Raw genomic sequence first — 18,278 nt, 5'->3', positions numbered from 1 at the left:
CATACCAGGGCGTGTCAGCTTAATGTGGGCGACACACTGGCGAAGCTAGCTCCAGACAAAGTGGAGATACAGCCTATTCCCTTTGGTAAACTAGAGATAGAAAGCAAAATCAAAGCCTCCATAGCCCAAAGATGGCAAGCCCAGTGGGACGCAAGTAAGATCGGCAGATGGCTATACAAAATTCAACCCAAGATCCACCAAAAGCCATTCTCATACTCAATTGAAAGGAAAGTTGAAATTGACATCTCACGCCTCAGACTCGGTCACAAAAAGCACTATAACAAGGTTTGTTCATCTTGCAATCAGGCTGAAACCATTGCTCACGTGTTACTAGAATGTCAAGACTATGCCCCAGCCCGGGCTCGGCTAAAACAAGAATTGCAGTTAGATCCGCTATCTGTCATAGGTCTCCTAAAGCCAAGAGATGCAATAGCGAGGGCAAAACTAACTCTATTTCTGAGAGATGGACAGCTACTCGAGCGTATATAAACTGAACAGTCAAGGATAAAAATGAAATTATATCAATATAAGAAAATAGAAATCATATCAATACAAAAACGAAAATTCTATGAATACCAAAACTCGCAATATATGTGTGTGTGTGTGTGTGTGTGTGTGTGTGTGTGCCTGTGTGCCCTACTCACACGCATAAGTCCCAAAGATGGACAGGTCAGCTGAAATTGCTAAGGTGAGTGAGTAAGTTGGGTTTAACACCGCTTTTAACATTATTCCAGTTATATCACGGCGCGTCAGTTTTAATGTGGGAGGAAAGCCCGAAGTGATGCAGGTCTCAGACGTTTACCACTTTGGTGAAACCCACGAGCACGGGTATTGTGCTGACAACCCTAGAAACAATCGGGGCGAACCGGGATTCGAACCCACAATCATTGGTTTCTGGCGTGCCCAAGGGACGCAACTCTGCACAGCGAATCGTGGCGCCTTAGACGACTGGGCCACCCGTGCCCCCTAACTTGCTAAGGCAGAAGGCGACCTCTTCAACACTTAAGGCAACAACAATGTGGGAGGAAACCCACGAGGAAGCGTATGGTGCTGACCAACCTGGAAACATTTTGCAGCTATGCCTCTAGATGGCTGAAACATTGCCACTGCGTCCTCTGTCGGCCCCTAACATTAAAATTCAACATGGTCACCTGAGAAGTATTTCAAGCAATTGACAGAAACACAAAACTTTATAACTTAATTTATTCAATAAATGTGAAAAGTGTCAAAAAGCATTTGGGCATATATGGAATATATACATATCAACCAAGACAACCATGAAAATATCTCTATATTCATCTTGTGGAAAATATGACAAACTGATCCTGTATTTGACTAGAAGTCTCTGGTCATTTTCACTCAACAACAAAAGTTTCAGCAGGGATGTTCCCTGACGTGAAATCCTGCATCTGTAAGTCAAAAAACTGAAAACGGATGAAACCTCTAGTGATGCACGTCTTAGTCATTTACCACTTTTGTGAAACTCAAGTCTGGTGACAAACCTTCAAATACAATCAGTGAATATGAAGCCATGGCATGGGCGGATACAGCTTTTTTGAAAAGGGGGGGTGCACAATTAAGATCTATTTATTGTCTATGGTGGTAATTTATACAGAAATAAAGATTTTTTCGAAATAAAAAGGGAGGGGTGCGCACACACACACACACACACACACACACACACACACACACACACACACACATCCTGTATCCGCCCATGCATGGTCATAGGCTTCGAGTTTGTCCAAGGGACGCAACTCTGCACAGCGAATTTTGGCGCCGTTGACAGCCGAGAAGGGAAAGGACATTTTGAAGTGTAACGTATGTCGTATGACCAACCCATTGCATCAAAACAGCCTAATCCTACATGGGTGTGTCTTAACAAGTGGTTCGTGGTGTATAGATGATAGATCAACTTGTTTAATAATCACCACAACACTTTCAGTTATCAATAAATTCACAGGATCAAAAAACTTTTGTTGTTGCGTTCATATAAACCAGAGACCACATATCGGTATAAACACATCACCCATTCAATGATTCATCACATTTCACTTCAGGTGTGACCACCAATACCTTGATGGTGTAAAATCACAGTATCAAAACAAACTACAACCGTTCTCACCTGGATCGAAATTTGAATTAAAGAAATTACAGCTGACACGAGATTGTGGTTGTTTGTGGAACAATGCATGTCAAAGTTGAGAGTTGAAGAAATATGTGAGGTAGATCCACTTACAACACTTACAATGTTTTACTAACAGGAACTCGTTATTGGTCAGTAAATAAAAATATATACCCCCTATATGTAAGTAGAGAATCAACTAACATATATATAGGGGTATATATTTTTATTTACCGACCTATAACGAGTTCCTGTGGTTTTACTTGGTTTACAGATCACAGTCCAGTTTTTAAAACATCCTGCTGAAAGCATTTTAGTTTATTTCTTTGTTGCAGCCAACCAACCAAATATGTAATAAAGTCTGTAAAACAAAAATCAAAACCAAGTATAGATCTGGCCTTAGCTAATGTGAGCACGTGCTGTAAACAGCTTATGCATTGTGCTGGAAACCCAAGACTTGCTCATAAACAGCTGTCAGATGATTTTCTCATTTTGAAAATTTTGAAATAATACTACCGGTGGTTGATTGGAATTTGACTGATTGTGAGTTTTGACTAGTTGTCATACGAATATGATTTGATGTTGCTATGGGCTATTTCAGTTTCATTCCAAGTTTAACAAACCCGAGTAAACATTTCCAAAAGCTGTGGCTGTTTTTTTAGAAGGAAATATCTTGGTATGCCTGTCAATAGTTGAGTGGTTTATCTATGAATCTACAAAAAGACAGTGACATCTTGACCAAAGATTAACTATCCAGGGCCAACTGCACAAAGCCATCTTAGAACAAAGATTACCTTAAGCCTATGTTAAAGTATGGGAGTTATGATCATCTTAGCGCTAAGATTACCTTAAGCCTATGTTAAAGTATGGGAGTTAGGATCATCTTAGCGCTAAAATTGCTTTATGCAAGTCGGCCCTGTATACATGTATATATTGAAGATCAAAAGCTTACTAGCAAGAACATGGCGAGATTATCCCTGAGCATCTCCAGATGGAATGTTTAAATGATTTTTTAACCGCAATGAGTTTAAACCTGGTGCTGATCACAAACTCGTTTCATCTCACTGATGAGAAATGATCTGAGTGTTGCGCACATGACCATCACATTGTATCCACACACATATTCTCACAAACAAACACAAAATTTAGAAAGAGGTTTTTTTTTCAGAAAACAACAACATTGCTAGTACTTCAAAGTCTTGTATACACAACATGGTACTGTGAGACATTGACCCTTAGGAACTCTCAGGTTGCGCTCAGTATATGAAATTAATGTTGCATCAATTGTACAAAAGTACATTCATACAGAAATATCTTTCATAAACATATTCCTGCTATGCTTCGTTTGATCATTTGAAGACAAATGGAAAAAAAAATCAAAATTATTGCTTGAAAGAGAATTCCCTCAACAAGCACGACTGTGTGAAATATTCTAATGTTTAATTTATTCCTTAGACTGGCTGCTTTTCAGTAGGGGCGGCAGGCCTGTAAACTGAAAAATAACACATGTGCCCCAATGGAGTCTGGGAACTAATTTAAAAAAAATGCAGGTCAACATGGGAAGGGGAGATAAGCTGACAACCTGAAACTTAAAACACATTCGAATACTTTTAATTCTTTTCTTGTCTTCTATATTTCACTTGACTATATTGTTCAAATATCAGTTTTGATTTTGACACAAAGGTTTTTGTAAAAGAAACAACAGGATTTATATAGAGAATCTCACCCTCATGTCTTTTGATATCAAATATATCAAGTTGATAAAAGTGAAAACACTCCGAGGCTTGCCGACATCATTCTCTTCCAACTTTTTCAGTTTGTAGACTGTAATAAGCAGTGTCTAAGTGTAAAAAGTACTGCCGACAGCTTCAGTAGCAGAGCCATTAGTGATGTCATTTGACTGTGACATCATGGCAACCAATGACGTCACAATGGTCTGCAAAGCATTGTGATGCAATTTCATTGCAGCGATGTCTACAATGTAGACATCGCTGGATCTAACCCAAGCAATATCTCCTGTGGGAGCCAGTTTGGGATGATAAATCATGTAATGTAACCAAAATCTGCACCATGTCCAACTTGGAATATATATTGTTTATGACAATATGCAGACTATGAGTTATGCTGTTGTCGAAGTATGAACCATGGATTTATTACATATACAGCGTGAAGTGAAATATTGCACAAGAATCACATTTTTAAAGCAAACCAATACACAAAGCAAACACCAGACATCCTCAATAAAAAAAATCTATACTCCCCAGGGAGCTGAGGATGCAATTCATCGTTAATTTAAAAATAATCACAAACATTATTGTTGCATCATAATCAGTAGATATTACATATGCACATATAATCAATACTGTAGAGGTAATAATAATCATGCATCTAGTCAAACATTTCCATTAAGAAATCACAACATGAATGTGATTAAAAACTGGAATGTATGCTAATTTGTGTGCTGTATCGACGTGGTCAAATCATAAATGATCAAATACACCAGACTTAAAGACATGATCAATGACAGTTCATTTAATGGTACAGGTGCTACCCTTTGTCTGAACACATCTGTGGAATCAATATGCAAGTACCATCAAAATCAAATTGTCTCTGTAGCAGACTGGTTTGGCCCCATGTTATCTGGCTAATCACCTCTACTCAGGATTACAGAACTATGTTTGTTTGTTGTTTAACGCTGCACTCGGCAATATTCCAGCTATAGAACGGTGGTCTGCAAATAACCGAGTCTAGACCAGTCAATCCATTGATTGACATCATGAGCATCGATGACCGCAATGTAGATACGATGACATGCATCAACCAAGTCAGCGAGCCTGACCACCTGATCCCGTTAGTCGCCTCTTATGACAAGCATAGTCACCTCCTAGGGCAAGCATGGGCTGCTGAAGACCTATTCTACCACGATCAAACTATGTTGGTTCCTACATGTTGCACTGGTACCCTCCGAAAGTGAAATGGTCAGTCTTTGACTACTTCACCATTTCCAAAATACATCTTGAGTACAAAATACATCTTGAGTAAAGAGACATGATTGCACCCAGAATTCACTTTGTATCGAAGCCGTTAAGATCCGGGGTAGAATAGGTCTTCAGCAACCCATACTTAAAAAGGCGACTATGCTTGTTGTAAGAGGCAACTAACGGGATCGGGTGGTCAGGCTCGCTCGCTGACTTGTTTGATGCATGTCATCGATCTCAATTGCGTGGATCGATGTTCATGATGTCAATCACTGGATTGTCTGGTCCAGACTCGATTATTTATACCTCCCATTGCTCCCTAACACCAATACAACCAAGGAAATGTCCATGTGAAACTTGTCCAGTCAACACTGGAAATCTCCACGGTGGAAACGTAGAAAGTGGCACTTCACTATCATAATACCATTGCAATACCACACTAAACACTCCTAATCATGACTGAGTTCTTTCCACAGTAAAATGTATGTGGTAATATTGCAAATCTGAAACATGACTGCTGACAAACAACTCACATTGCACATTGAAAGACTTCTGGTTACACACAGTAGCATGAATGTTACTATAGTTATTGGTTTAGTCACTTACAGCCTCAAAATAGAAATAGGGGGCTCTTATTAGAATAATATTTTGGTGAAAAAAAACAGAGTTGAAAGATCGTAAATTTTGTGGTTTATGCTGACAGCCTGAAAAGATACAAAAGAAAAGTCTGTGTGTATTATACACGACAGATATATTTTCCAGAATTTAATTACCCATCATTAAGGGTGCATATAACACACGAGTGCATATTATACACGAATAAATAAGTCTGGTGTACATTGATCAATTGGAAGGGGTGCTAATTGGGATTGTTCACTAGCCAATATATTAGCAAATATCGCCGTGGGCGCTTATTAGAGCGGGGCGTTTATTACGTCAAGTACAGTATTAATACTAGTGCTTAACGTGGATCACTGAAGATGCCTTTCATAAAGCAATTTCTATAAACTCAAGGGACTCGTCATATTGATGAAATTGCTTGTCATTGCCTAGTGTTCCTTTTTAGCAATCCTTCAAACTGGTCAATCAAGCTAATGCCATTACTTACGTTTGTTGGATCATGGATCCGTAGAAACTATTTTATCATAGACAAATTCAAATCTTGAAAAAACAAAACATTTTGCTGACACATCACAAAAAGTACTGGACTAATTAACATGTTTAAAGAATAGCAGAAACAACACTGCTATAATGCTAACTTGACATTCATATTTTGTGAAATCAATTGGGTGTAGCTGATTCAATATACCCTCGTGCCTCCCCCTTGACACACTAACTTTGCCTCAATTTATTCCTTCAGTGTTTCAGGAAAAGCCAACTTTTCGCCAAATGTATATGGAGTTGTATTCTGATTGCATATTGTTCTGAGCACTCTCTTGAACTCTGTCTTAGCTTAATTCATTGGATAAAAATTATAACTAAACCATACAACAGCCGTATGTGTTCACCATCCTCCTGACGCAGGGGAATCAAATGACTATAAAAGTCCAGTTTCCACCCTTGCCGGACTAGGCTGGAACTCCGGAGTTATATTTAGGCTGGACTAATGAGTCAATGCAAAGTCCAATCAAAATCGCGTAACGAAATCAACATCCGGTTCGTAAACAACATGGCTACTGCCGTGCAGATTTCGGTTGATTGCAGGATTTGCAGAACATGTGTGCAGTCAACTGGGCGTCGACAAGATATTCTCCAAATCTTTACATGTTTTTAATCAAGATGCGCAACCGATTTGATGCACTTAGAAAGGTTAGACCTGTATATATTACCATATAGATCTTGATTATCAATCATATAGTCTTGACTTGGTGCTGCCATTTTATTTAAAGTAAATGCAAATGATATGAGAGGTGGAATCTGACTGGTCAATATGAGGGATATAGAAGGGACATAACCTGTAGTAGCCACTAAATTCCAATCATGTTTGTCAAGGGTGGAAACTGGACTTTATAGTCAGTAAACTCCCTTGCCTCAGGAAGATGGTATTCACAGGAAACAAATTCCCCATTATGCAATCATCAGCCATGAGGAAGTGGAGAAGAACACAGTGCATATCTTAAGGACACTTCTTTCAATTAGTTGATGAGACCAGTTATCTTGAAGACCCAGCCCCAGTCACAGGGCATCCTGTTGGCAGGGATAGCTGGGATGTCGATGTCCATGCCGTCCATGCCGTTCCTATGCCATGTGAACTCCCCTTCGTAGCCAATCATACTCACTGCTGTGCCGACCTCAGGGTCAGGGGAGCCAAGGGTCAAGGTTGCACCCTCAGGCCAGTCCAGGACAATGGCGTACACAATCTGACCAGTTGGTCCATCCCGGGAAGTGTACCTACGTAAACATACACCGTGTGGTCAGTCATCAGAGGGATAAAAGGAACAATGTAGGGATCACTGACACAACTGAGAAATGAGCAGATGTGTTCCAATAAATTTCAATTTGTCTTTGTTCTTTTAAATATTCACATGTTTTGGACTTGCGACAAAAGTTGCCAAAAATGCTGAGTTTAGAGGTAAATGTCCACACTAATAGATTTCACCATAACACAATTCCTTCTATGCGAGGCTCAGAACTTGTCAGTCAACCTATGTATACCGTCACTAAAATATTGTGATATGTATTGATATGTGAGGTAAGCACATCATGACACCCCTAGATATAAATGAGATTGACAAGGGAGGTGTCTGAAGGGTGTGTCCAAAGGAGAGTGTAAGAAAGAGGTGTGTCTGAAGGAGAGTGTAAGAAAGGGGCTGTATGAAGGAAAGTGTGAGAAAGGAGTGTGGCTGAAGAAGTGTGTCTAAAGACGTGTGTCTGAAGGAGAGTGTAAGGAAGGGGTGTGTCTGAAGGAGGGTGTCTCAAAACATGTGTCTGAAGGAGGGTGTCTCAAGACGTGTGTCTGAAGGAGAGTGTAAGAAAGGGGTGTGTCTGGAGGGAGGTGTCTGAAGGAGAGTGTAAGAAAGGGATGTGTTTGAAGTAGGGTGTCTAAAGACGTGTGTCTGAAGGAGAGCGTAAGAAAGGGGTGTGTCTGAAGGAGAGTGTAAGAAAGGGGGGTGTCTGAAGGAGGGTGTCTGGAGGGATGTGTCTGAAGGAGGGTGTCTGGAGGGAGGTGTCTGAAGGAGAGTGTAAGAAAGGGAGGTGTCTGAAGGAAGGTGTCTGGAGGGGTGTGTCTGAAGGAGGGTGGCTGGAGGGAGGTGTCTGAAGGAGAGTGTAAGAAAGGGAGGTGTCTGAAGGAGGGTGTCTGGAGGGAGGTGTCTGAAGGAGAGTGTAAGAAAGGGAGGTGTCTGAAGGAGGGTGTCTGGAGGGGTGTGTCTGAAGGAAGGTGTCTGAAGGGGTGTGTCTGGAGGGAGGTGTCTGAAGGAGAGTGTAAGAAAGGGGTGTGTCTGAAGGAGAGTGTAAGAAAGGGGTGTGTCTGAAGGAGGGTGTCTGGAGGGGGGTTTCCGAAGGTAGTGAGTACCCTCCCCTCTGTGGATCTGCCAGGGCACACAACCTTGATTCGTCAACTCAAAGACTCTAATGTATTACCAGACATTGGGGGTGATGGAGTCGTTCTGATAGACCCAGGGGTGGGTGGTGTAGATGGCCTCTCCATTGACCCCCAGCCAGGTCCCCAGGTCCAGCAGTCTCTCCTTGAACACAGCCGAGATCATGCCATCCGGCTCCGGCCCGATGTTGAGGAGGTAGTTGCCCCCACAGCTACAACAGAGTGGCAGTGTCTACAGATGGGCTCCAGGATTCACCTTTGCATTCACGACATGGAGCACACTTGGTAAAGTATATTTTTACAAACAATTTGTTCCAGATACTAAAAATAGACACAACCGCAAAAGAAACACAAGTCAATTTTTTTGTTTGTGAAATGCACAAATAACAGCTTGTGAAAAGAAATGTATACATATGTATGCATTTTCCCCCTTGTCCATCCTTTAAATAAAAATACACCAAGCATTTCACACTCGTCTTCGAAAAAGGACAGGAAACATGATTCGATAAACTGAACTCCAGAGAGGCGTTGCCAGTGGGATGCTGAAGTACGGACCAACGTCAACTGCAGTGGTGAGGCACTTTGGATGTCATGTGTCTACCATCACCTTACTGGTCACAAGGCATCAACATACATGCAGAGTCCGAGGGTCACTACTCTAGCGCAGGGCCGTTACATCCGGGTGACACATCTGCGTGACCGACATGGACGAGCAACACAGACAGCTGCAAACATTCAAGGTCCACGTCATCCCGTGTCAGCCGGCACAGTTTGTCGTCAAATGTCGTAGTCCTTACGTCGGCCCCATACGTCACCGCCAACAACGTCTGCAGTGGGTCCAACAGCACCTGCGTTGGCGACGTCAATAGTGGCAACAAGTTGTCTTATCAGACGAATCAAGGTTTAACTTTTCTCACAGCGATGGCCGACCGGTGGGGGAGGAAGCATCATGGTGTGGGGAGGCTTCAGTTGTCATTACGAGACTCTTCTACACGGGTTCCGTCAGCGCGGGAGTGCTGTCGTGTACAGAGATGATGTTCTTCGTAATCACGTCAGACCTCTCTTCCTGAGTCAACCTCAACTCCAGGTCTTACATCAGGACAACGCTTGTCCCCATACAGCATGGGTCTCTATGAACCTCAAAGTGAATAACATTCCTGTGATGGCCTGGCCACCTTTACCACCGGACATGGCGCCAATTGAACATGACTGAGACATTGCGGGAATGCGGGAATGGAACAGGATTCCTCAAGCCTTCTTCCAAAGACTTGTCGACTGAACGAGACGGTGATGTGCGGCCTGTATCGCAGCTAACGAGACCACACACGCTACTGATGGACACGACTGACACTTGCCATTTTTCTGTTTGGTGGCACCCTGTTTTCGGGGGGATTTTTCAATAAACACGGACAGTTGTCATCAAACAATCAACGCCCATTTGTTATCAAATGTTTTTCCTGTTATCATTTCTTAGTATTATCTACATATCTTTTATGGTCTTAACGTTATCCGCATTTGATATACAACTTGCGTTTCTTTTGTGGTTGAGTATATATTACAATTTATTACAATGATATTTATATTTTGTTCCCTGGATATCCTGAAAAAATAATATGGCTCATTCTTTGTCAGAGGAGTTAGACATATACAACATAAAGAGATAAAACTTGTTAGCAATAAGTAAATAGTATACAAATAAATACCAACACGGTGGCTATCAAAAGTAATAGGCATATATGGAGTGATAAAACAACATGTTTAATAATCAACAAGAGGACAAAGTCATCAATATCTCCACGCAATGGTAAATACTTGTGAAAAATATATGAAACTTTTGCCATGGAAACTCCAAATATATATTTTTATAATCCTAAACTTTCAAAAGGCACTAGTTTACAACTAGACCTATCTATGTATCAAATTTGGTGAAGAAATATTGTACAGTTTTCAAGGTCTTCAAGGTCTGCTCTGGAAACAGCATTTTGCGGGGGGAAAACAAACAAACAATGCACGCGATAAGTGATGATGATGAACTAAAAAGAAAAGCAACCTACTTAAACATAATTTGCTGACAGACTTAAAAGATTTTTGTCAACGATTTTGATTTTGGCACAATAATTCTACAGCCAGACCATAAAACAATATAACATTATAAGATAATATGTGAGAAGGGTTATGTTCAATTGTAAAAGCTCACCTGATCACCTCCACCATGTTGGAGATTATCTGATCTGTGGTCATCAATTCCTTGATTTTCATGTTACGCCGGAACCCCCAGGAAATGGGGTCAATGGACGTCTGACACTCCCACTTGAAGGGCTGGAGTGTGTCTGAACACAAAAAATATCATGAGGTACACCAGCACACATATGACATGCATCAGCCAAGTCAGCGAGCCTGACCACCCGATCCCATAAGTCGCCTTTTACGGCAAGCATGGGATGCTGAAGATATATTCTACCCCGGATCTTCATGGGTTTCCATGTTACTTGTATCACAGCAAGCATGGGACACTACAAAACTGTTCACTGAACTAATCATCTGTCACAACTGTAACTCCTCAAATTCTGACATTTACAGTTTAATATTTTATGCATTTCCAACAACTCAACTCCCATGTTGTTTTACATAGAGAGTGAAAACTATCAGTCAGACATTCAGAATGGGTTCCAACATGTGCTGATTAGAACATCAAACATGGCACTTCAAATTTGGTTATTCATACATCTATCGTGACAGTAGCTGGGATGAAATAAGACTTTTCAACTCTCCCTGCATTGTATTGAAACATCCAAGTGATTGACATCATGAGCATCGACACAATTGGGATACGATGACAAGCATCAACCAAGTCAGCGAGTCTAACCACCCAATCCTGTTAGTCGCCTTTTACGACAAGCAAAGTCGCCTTTTACGGCAAGCATGGGTTGCTGAAGACCAATTCTCTACCTATCTTCATGGGTCGGTGAACACGGTGAAGACAAGTAAATTTCCAGTGAAAGTAGTCCTCTTTGACTAGTAGCATTTAAGGGCTTTATTCTCAATGCTGCACTTTTGCTACAAATAGATATACACATGAGTGAATGGATATACGTACGTGGATTAAACTTATCCTGACAGTTGAAGAAGCCGCCATGGCGACATGTACAGTTGATTCCCCAGGCATCATTGATGACCACATTCTCCTTCACGGGACTGTCACACAGGAAGTAAATAGTAACATATCAATGATCCTGATAATCCACGTCAGAATCATATTTTTCTCAAGCGTTTGTATGTTTGTTATATAACCCTGCACTCAGCAATATTCCAGCTATATGACTGCGGTCTGTAAATAATCGAGTCTGGACCAGACAATGCAGTGATTGACATCATGAGCATCAATCTTCACAATTGGGTTACGTTGACAAGCAGGCTAACAACCCAATCCTGTTAGTCGCCCCTTACGACCAGCTTGGGTTGCGGAAGACTTGTTCTAACCCGGATCTTGTTGTTGAAGTGGAGGCCAAATATCAGAATGCATAATGGGTTATCTCCCTTATATTGGGCAACGAGCAAGTGATCAGAGATTTGTCAGGTGAGAAAGTTCTTCGTCATGACTGGTCTTGCCAAGGTTTAGTGAGTCTTTGACTGAGTTAACAGACAATCCAGTGATTGACATCATGAGTATCGATCTAGGTAATTGGGATACGATGACATGCATCAACCAAGTAAGCAAGTCTGACCACCCAATCCCGTTAGTCGCTTCTTAAGACAAGTATAGTCACCTGTTATGGCAAGCTGCAGTTGTGCTACAAATTGAAGCTTAATAAAACAGACAGAAAATGTAAACGCAGTAAACATTGTTGTCTCATTCAAGCAGGATCAGCTTCAAACTCTGAGGATGAGTGAAATGAATCCTCTGGACAAATCTTTTATATTCTTTTTAAATGCCTTTAGAATCAATAATTGAAAAATTGCAAGGAAAAAATGTTTTTCAGTAATCAAGTTGTGATTTATCAGGCATCGAAAAAGAGCAAGCATGTGCTTTCAACATGTTCAAGAATATCTGTCCTATCATTATGTTGGGGTGGTAGGGTAGCCTAGTGGTTAAAGCCTTCGCTTGTCACGCCGATGACCCGGGTTAGATTCCCGACATGGGTACAATTAATGTGTGAAGCCCATTTCTGGTGTCCCCGCCGTGTTATTGCTGGAATATTGCTAAAAGCGGCGTAAAACCATACACACTCACTCATCACGTGGGTGGTCCAGAATAACAAAAACCACACACCAGAAACATCTGCCTGCTCAACCATGACGGTGCACACAGGCACCATGCTGTAAATTTTCTCTGAATTTGATCGGCAAAACGTGGTCACAAGGTTATAAACTGATTTTGTTCAACTGATTGCAGTTCTTCTGGGTCAATATATCACACGTTATTTCGACCATTTGTTGTTGACAATCCATGTGAGAGAAATAATGTTTTAAATGTGCTAAAAAATATGTCTAATCTGATTAACATTTTTTCATATTATTATTTTATATTTTCTTATAGAGATTGTAATGATGTAACTCCTGGGCCCACTTGCACAAAGCGATCTTAGCACTAAGATGATTGTAACTCCCATACTTTAACACAGGCTTATAGTAGTCTTAGCACTAAGATCACTTTGTGCAAGTGGGCCCTGGCCATTTTTCAAAGCAATTATGCCTAAATCATAGACATAGGCATCTTTGCTGCTAAGGCCATAATTTAAACAGTGCAAAGCTTATATTTCCATAAAAAGTGATGTGGAGCTTGCGTTCTGCTGCGAGTGACTGACCTGTCATTGTACATCCAGGCAAAGAACTCCTTAGACTGCCAGTAGGTGTCCGTCGCCTCCCAGTCTCCGTCAGAGTGAATCATGTCGGGCAGGTACGTGTTGACCAGATGGTACAACTCTGGCAACGTCTTCCTCTGAATAATCAGACAATATCAAACACATTATAAATAGCACTGCCAAAACCTATTGATTGATTATTTCTCAAGTTAACTTGCACACCAATTTCATTGACAAATATGACCTTGAAAATGACCTTGACCTATAACAAAAGTGATTTTAACATCCAGTGTTTGACATCATGAGCATCGTTCCACGCAATTGGGATACAATGACATGCATCAACCAAGTCAGCAAGCCTGACCACCCAATCACGTTAGTCGCCTCTTACAACAAGTATAGTCTCCTTTTATGGCAAGCATGGGTTGCTGAAGACCTATTCTACCACGGATCTTCAAGGGTCTATTTGGAACATTCAAACTCATCAGCACTGATAAAAACTTACAGTTACGAAGTTATTGGTGGTGAAGTTATTGGCCTGGTCTTGGAGCCACAGTGGATTATACCACTCGAACAGGGAATGATAGAGGCCAAGCTTCAGGTCAGTCTTGTTTCGCAGAGCAGTAGTTAGCTCCCCTGGAGACAACGTAAACACATGGTAATACATGGCAACCGACAATCTCATCATCACAGGTTCCAAAAATAATGTGTAACATGTGTGTGTGTGTGTGAGTTGGGTTTAACGCCGCTTTTAACAGTATTCCAGTTATATCACGGTGTGTCAGCTTAATGTTGGAGGAAAGCCTGAAGTAATGCAGGTCTCAGACGTTTACCACTTCGGTGAAACCCACGAGCACGGGTATGGTGCTGACAAACCTAGAAACATAATTGGGGCGAACCGGGATTCGAACCCACAATCATAGGTTTCTGGCGTGTCCAGGGGACGCAACTCTGCACAGCGAATCGCGGCGCCTTAGACGACTGGGCCACCGCGCCCCCTGTGTAACATGTGACGTTGTGGGGAATGAGTGAGTAAATGCTTAATGCCACAGCCAGCAATATTCCAAGCTATACGTCCATTGTTCACTGTGCTCTGTATACAATCTAGTTTGTACCATGCTAACTTCAATCTTTGCTATACTTTAAACAAAAACCCAGCTGATATGGAGCTATGTTACCATGGTTACCATCATATTCATTAACATGAATAAAGGTCAAAGGGATCAAAGGTCAACATGGTCAAGGGCACCTACCAACAATATCTCTCCCGGGACCGACATCTCCGGAGTTCCAGTTCCAAGACACATTGGACGGCCACATTGTGAAGCCATCATGGTGCTTGGTTGTAAACACAATGTACCTGGCAAACAACGAACCATATACATGATGTGATACAACAATGGAGGTTAAGTTTGCAAGGAACCGACCATTTGATATTCGGGGATGGGGCTGCGATTTGTTTGTTTATTTGTTGTTTAACGCCGCACTTGGCAATATTCCAGCTGTATGGCAGCGGTCTGTAAATAATCTAGTCTGGACCAGACAATCCAGTGATTGACATCATGAGCATCAATCCACGCAATTGGGATACGATGACATGCATCAACCAAGTCAGTGAGCTGCGATTTGTATTTAGACCAGATATATTTTCAGCTGCAGCTGCAAAACCAGATATTTTTTTAATTAAAACTATGAGCCAAAATATTTTTTTGGCAATAATGTAATTTTGTGGCAGACATTTTCTTTTTCTTCAAACAAAATGACGCATAATAATATTTTTACGAATTTTGGGGGACAATTTTTATTTGATAAAATCCCAGGCCCCCACAAGAATATCAATTGGTCAGCCCCTAAGATCTGTTTGAGGTGGATTTTGAAACAATGAAATGTATAAATGATGTTTTGCAACATGTTTAACACAGCAGTCAGACAAAACCAGTGGTTGATAACAGGAGGATCAGTCTGCATTGTCCAGCATCCTGACACACAAGCAGAATGAAGCTGCCATAAAAGTTTCGGGGACTGTCCTTGGGATTCGAATCATGGACCTTCTGATAAGAGGTCAATTGCCTTGTCCACATGACCAGATAGGTTAACGCTCTCAGCAAGCTGACTGTCACATGTAAGGGTGTGGCACAAAACAACATGCATCCTCTCACTATAGCTAGTTACATATATTCACGTTTCCTCAGGTTCAAATTGTTTTATTTGTTGTGTAATGCAAAACACAGAGACATCACAGCCATAGCCAGATGTCTACCTGTAAATTATCAAATCTGGAAATCACAAACCAGTGACTGATATAATGAGCAATGATCCATGTCACCAAGCCTGACCTCAGTCCTGATCCATTAAGTCGACTGATTAAGCAGGACAAGTTGAAAATCAGGCCATGCAAGTAGAATTATAAGTTTACCATTACCAATTACTTAGCTCTGATTACTTAAGTGTTGGCTCCCATTGTCTGTTGCTAATCACCTTATCAGCACCAATCATCTGTTGGCTTCCTTGGTCAGCTTGTACCCTTTGTAAGTTTCCACCTTTTGTTATCTTATTTCTTTGATTGTCCTTACATGTACATATATATGCTCTCTGCCCCGTGGCATTCATTCACCTGATAAAGGAGTAAGCATATACTCCGAAACGTTGTTTTCCTCATAATAAAGAAGTTGACATCCATATTTTCTCTTCCTTATGTGAATCACTTCTAAATGCCTTTCAACGACCTATTTTTAACTTGACTGTAATGGAGGGGCTCGAAATCATGTGATGGTAAAAAGATGGTACCTCATCTATTAGTCTCGCTCCGCGATGCATTATTGCTATAAAATTAACAAGACATGGTTATTTGACCATCCAAGTGTTAACAGAAATAAATTTTCTCAAAGGTAAGACTTCATTTTAGTGTATTGGGATAGTTATTAGACACGTCTTTGAATGGCATTTAGAAGTGATACACATTAAGAAGAGAATTTTTGGATGTCAACTTCTTTATTATGACAAAACACCATGTTTCGAAGTATATGCTTACTCCTTCATCAGGTGAATGAATGTCATGAGGCAGAGAGCATATATATGAACATGTAAGGACAACAAAAGTAATAAGGTAACAAAAGGTGGAAACTAACAAGGGAGGCCAACAGATGATTGCTGATGGGTGATTAGTTATTAGACACGTCATGAGAAATACATCTTAGGTGCTCGAAAACCCATACCACAGGGATATATTAGTAAGCACTCATGAGATTCCCTGCTAAATAAGGATACATAATAAAATCTGGAGGTCTAACATCCTATATATATAAGGTAAATAAGCAAACAATAATTTACTTCGCTCCGGAATCTTGGAAAAGTTCCATCCATTCGTCCGCGTTGAAAAATTCTGCCGTAAACTGTGGAGCGAAATCTCCATAGGTAAAATCGTCCCTGTAATTCTGTTGCATAAACTTCACAACGGCCGGATCGCCATTCATCAGCTGACTCCAAAACCACTCTGTACTAAAACTTGGCACTGAATAAACGCCCCAGTGGATGAAGATTCCGAACTTTGCTTCATCAAACCATTTAGGCAATGGTCTCGATTCCAGTGATTCCCAAGTTGGTTCATAACGAATGTTTTCGATGAAACCTACGCAAAGAACGAAGAGGAACAGCGAGGGTACAAAACCTGTGCGAGACGCCATTTTGTAATCATGTGATCGGCACGTTATCAAGGTCACGTGACCTTGTTTACTCTCCGTTTCCCCGTTTCCGAAAGGTCATGACCTAGGCGGAAAAAGACGTGTGCAGCGACCAGGGCCCTGTTCCACAAAGCGATCTTAGTGCTACGTTGATCGTAAGCCTATGCTTATGATAAAGTATGTGAGTTACGACCAACTTAGCACTAAGATCGCTTTGTGGAACGGGTTCCTGAACTGGGATACGTCCAGCAAGGTGCGCCCAACACACGTGATGATACAAAACTATCTAAACTGGAAGAGTTCAGCTTGCGGCGTATATCAAAAGGAGAACCAGTTTAAATCAAAACGCGAGGTGTGTTTTTCTAACTGAACAGACCAACTTTTTAAATTACTAAATGTTTACCAAATAACCTAATATGTTTTTGGGTGGATCTGTCGGTCGATCCGTCCAATTTGAACACCCAAATACGAAATATGAACGCTTCACCGCCTCATGTCCTGAGCATATCAATTGAGGTTTCCATACAATATATTTTAACATGTCTCTGGCTGCTACAAAATAGGACCCGTGAAGATCCGTGTTGGAATAGGTCTTCAGCGACCAATGCTTGTCGTAAGAGGCGACTAACGAGATCGGGTGGTCAGGCTCGCTGACTTGGTTGATGCAGTTCATTGTAAACTTCACGCGTGGTATCATATAGTGAGATGCTTTTACAGTGAGTGGTTTGGCAGACTACTAACCCGATTACCCAATCTTCACCCGTGGACATTGTACTGCACGTGTGAACTCTTGACCCAGTGTGCGAATATATCGGTACATGGTCTCTGGTGAGATTCTTTGTTTCTTTTCCCTTGATGAGGAAACGTATGCATATATTATAGTTTAGATACCGCTTGCCCGAAGACCTTTCTCACAGTTAAGGGTGCAGGGTTTTTTTTCGGGTTGTTTCGCCAGGAAGGTGACCATGAACAGATGGATCTATATATTTGTGTTGGGTCGCAAATAATTTAATCTGGTTGTCATGTAAATTTATCATCCAAAACTGGCTCCCACAGGAGATATCGCTTGGGTGAGATCAAGCGATATCTACACTGTAGATATCGCTGCAATGAAATTACATCACAATGCTTTGCAGACCATTGTGACATCAC

General features: G+C 41.2%; 1 protein-coding gene across 1 annotated transcript; it reads right to left on the bottom strand.

Moving 5' to 3' along the window:
- Nucleotides 1-6,175: 6,175 nt before the first annotated feature.
- Nucleotides 6,176-17,255, bottom strand: LOC124140147 (tissue alpha-L-fucosidase-like). Its single transcript, XM_048401618.1, has 8 exons — nucleotides 16,777-17,255; nucleotides 14,700-14,806; nucleotides 13,952-14,082; nucleotides 13,450-13,583; nucleotides 11,742-11,839; nucleotides 10,842-10,974; nucleotides 8,686-8,856; nucleotides 6,176-7,494 (listed from the first exon to the last, which is right to left on the bottom strand). The coding sequence occupies exons 1-8, from the start codon at nucleotides 17,127-17,129 to the stop codon at nucleotides 7,239-7,241; spliced, it is 1,383 nt and encodes a 460-aa protein (XP_048257575.1). The 5' UTR covers nucleotides 17,130-17,255; the 3' UTR covers nucleotides 6,176-7,238.
- Nucleotides 17,256-18,278: the final 1,023 nt, after the last annotated feature.

The sequence above is a fragment of the Haliotis rufescens genome, unplaced genomic scaffold (assembly GCF_023055435.1).
Source record: "Haliotis rufescens isolate VD_foot unplaced genomic scaffold, xgHalRufe1.0.p SCAF_23, whole genome shotgun sequence".
NCBI lineage: Eukaryota > Metazoa > Mollusca > Gastropoda > Lepetellida > Haliotidae > Haliotis > Haliotis rufescens.
Note: the sequence above shows the minus strand (reverse complement) of the source record. Positions and strands in the feature narration are given on the sequence as shown.

Excerpts from the sequence above, each read along its gene's own strand:
- LOC124140147 (XM_048401618.1), bottom strand. The coding sequence starts at position 17,129 with ATGGCGTCTCGCACAGGTTTTGTACCCTCGCTGTTCCTCTTCGTTCTT. Across the intron at positions 14,807-16,776 it reads TTCCAAGATTCCGGAGCGAA|GTACATTGTGTTTACAACCA; the intron begins GTAAATTATTGT and ends GTTGTTTGCCAG. Across the intron at positions 8,857-10,841 it reads AACATGGTGGAGGTGATCAG|CTGTGGGGGCAACTACCTCC; the intron begins GTGAGCTTTTAC and ends ACTCTGTTGTAG.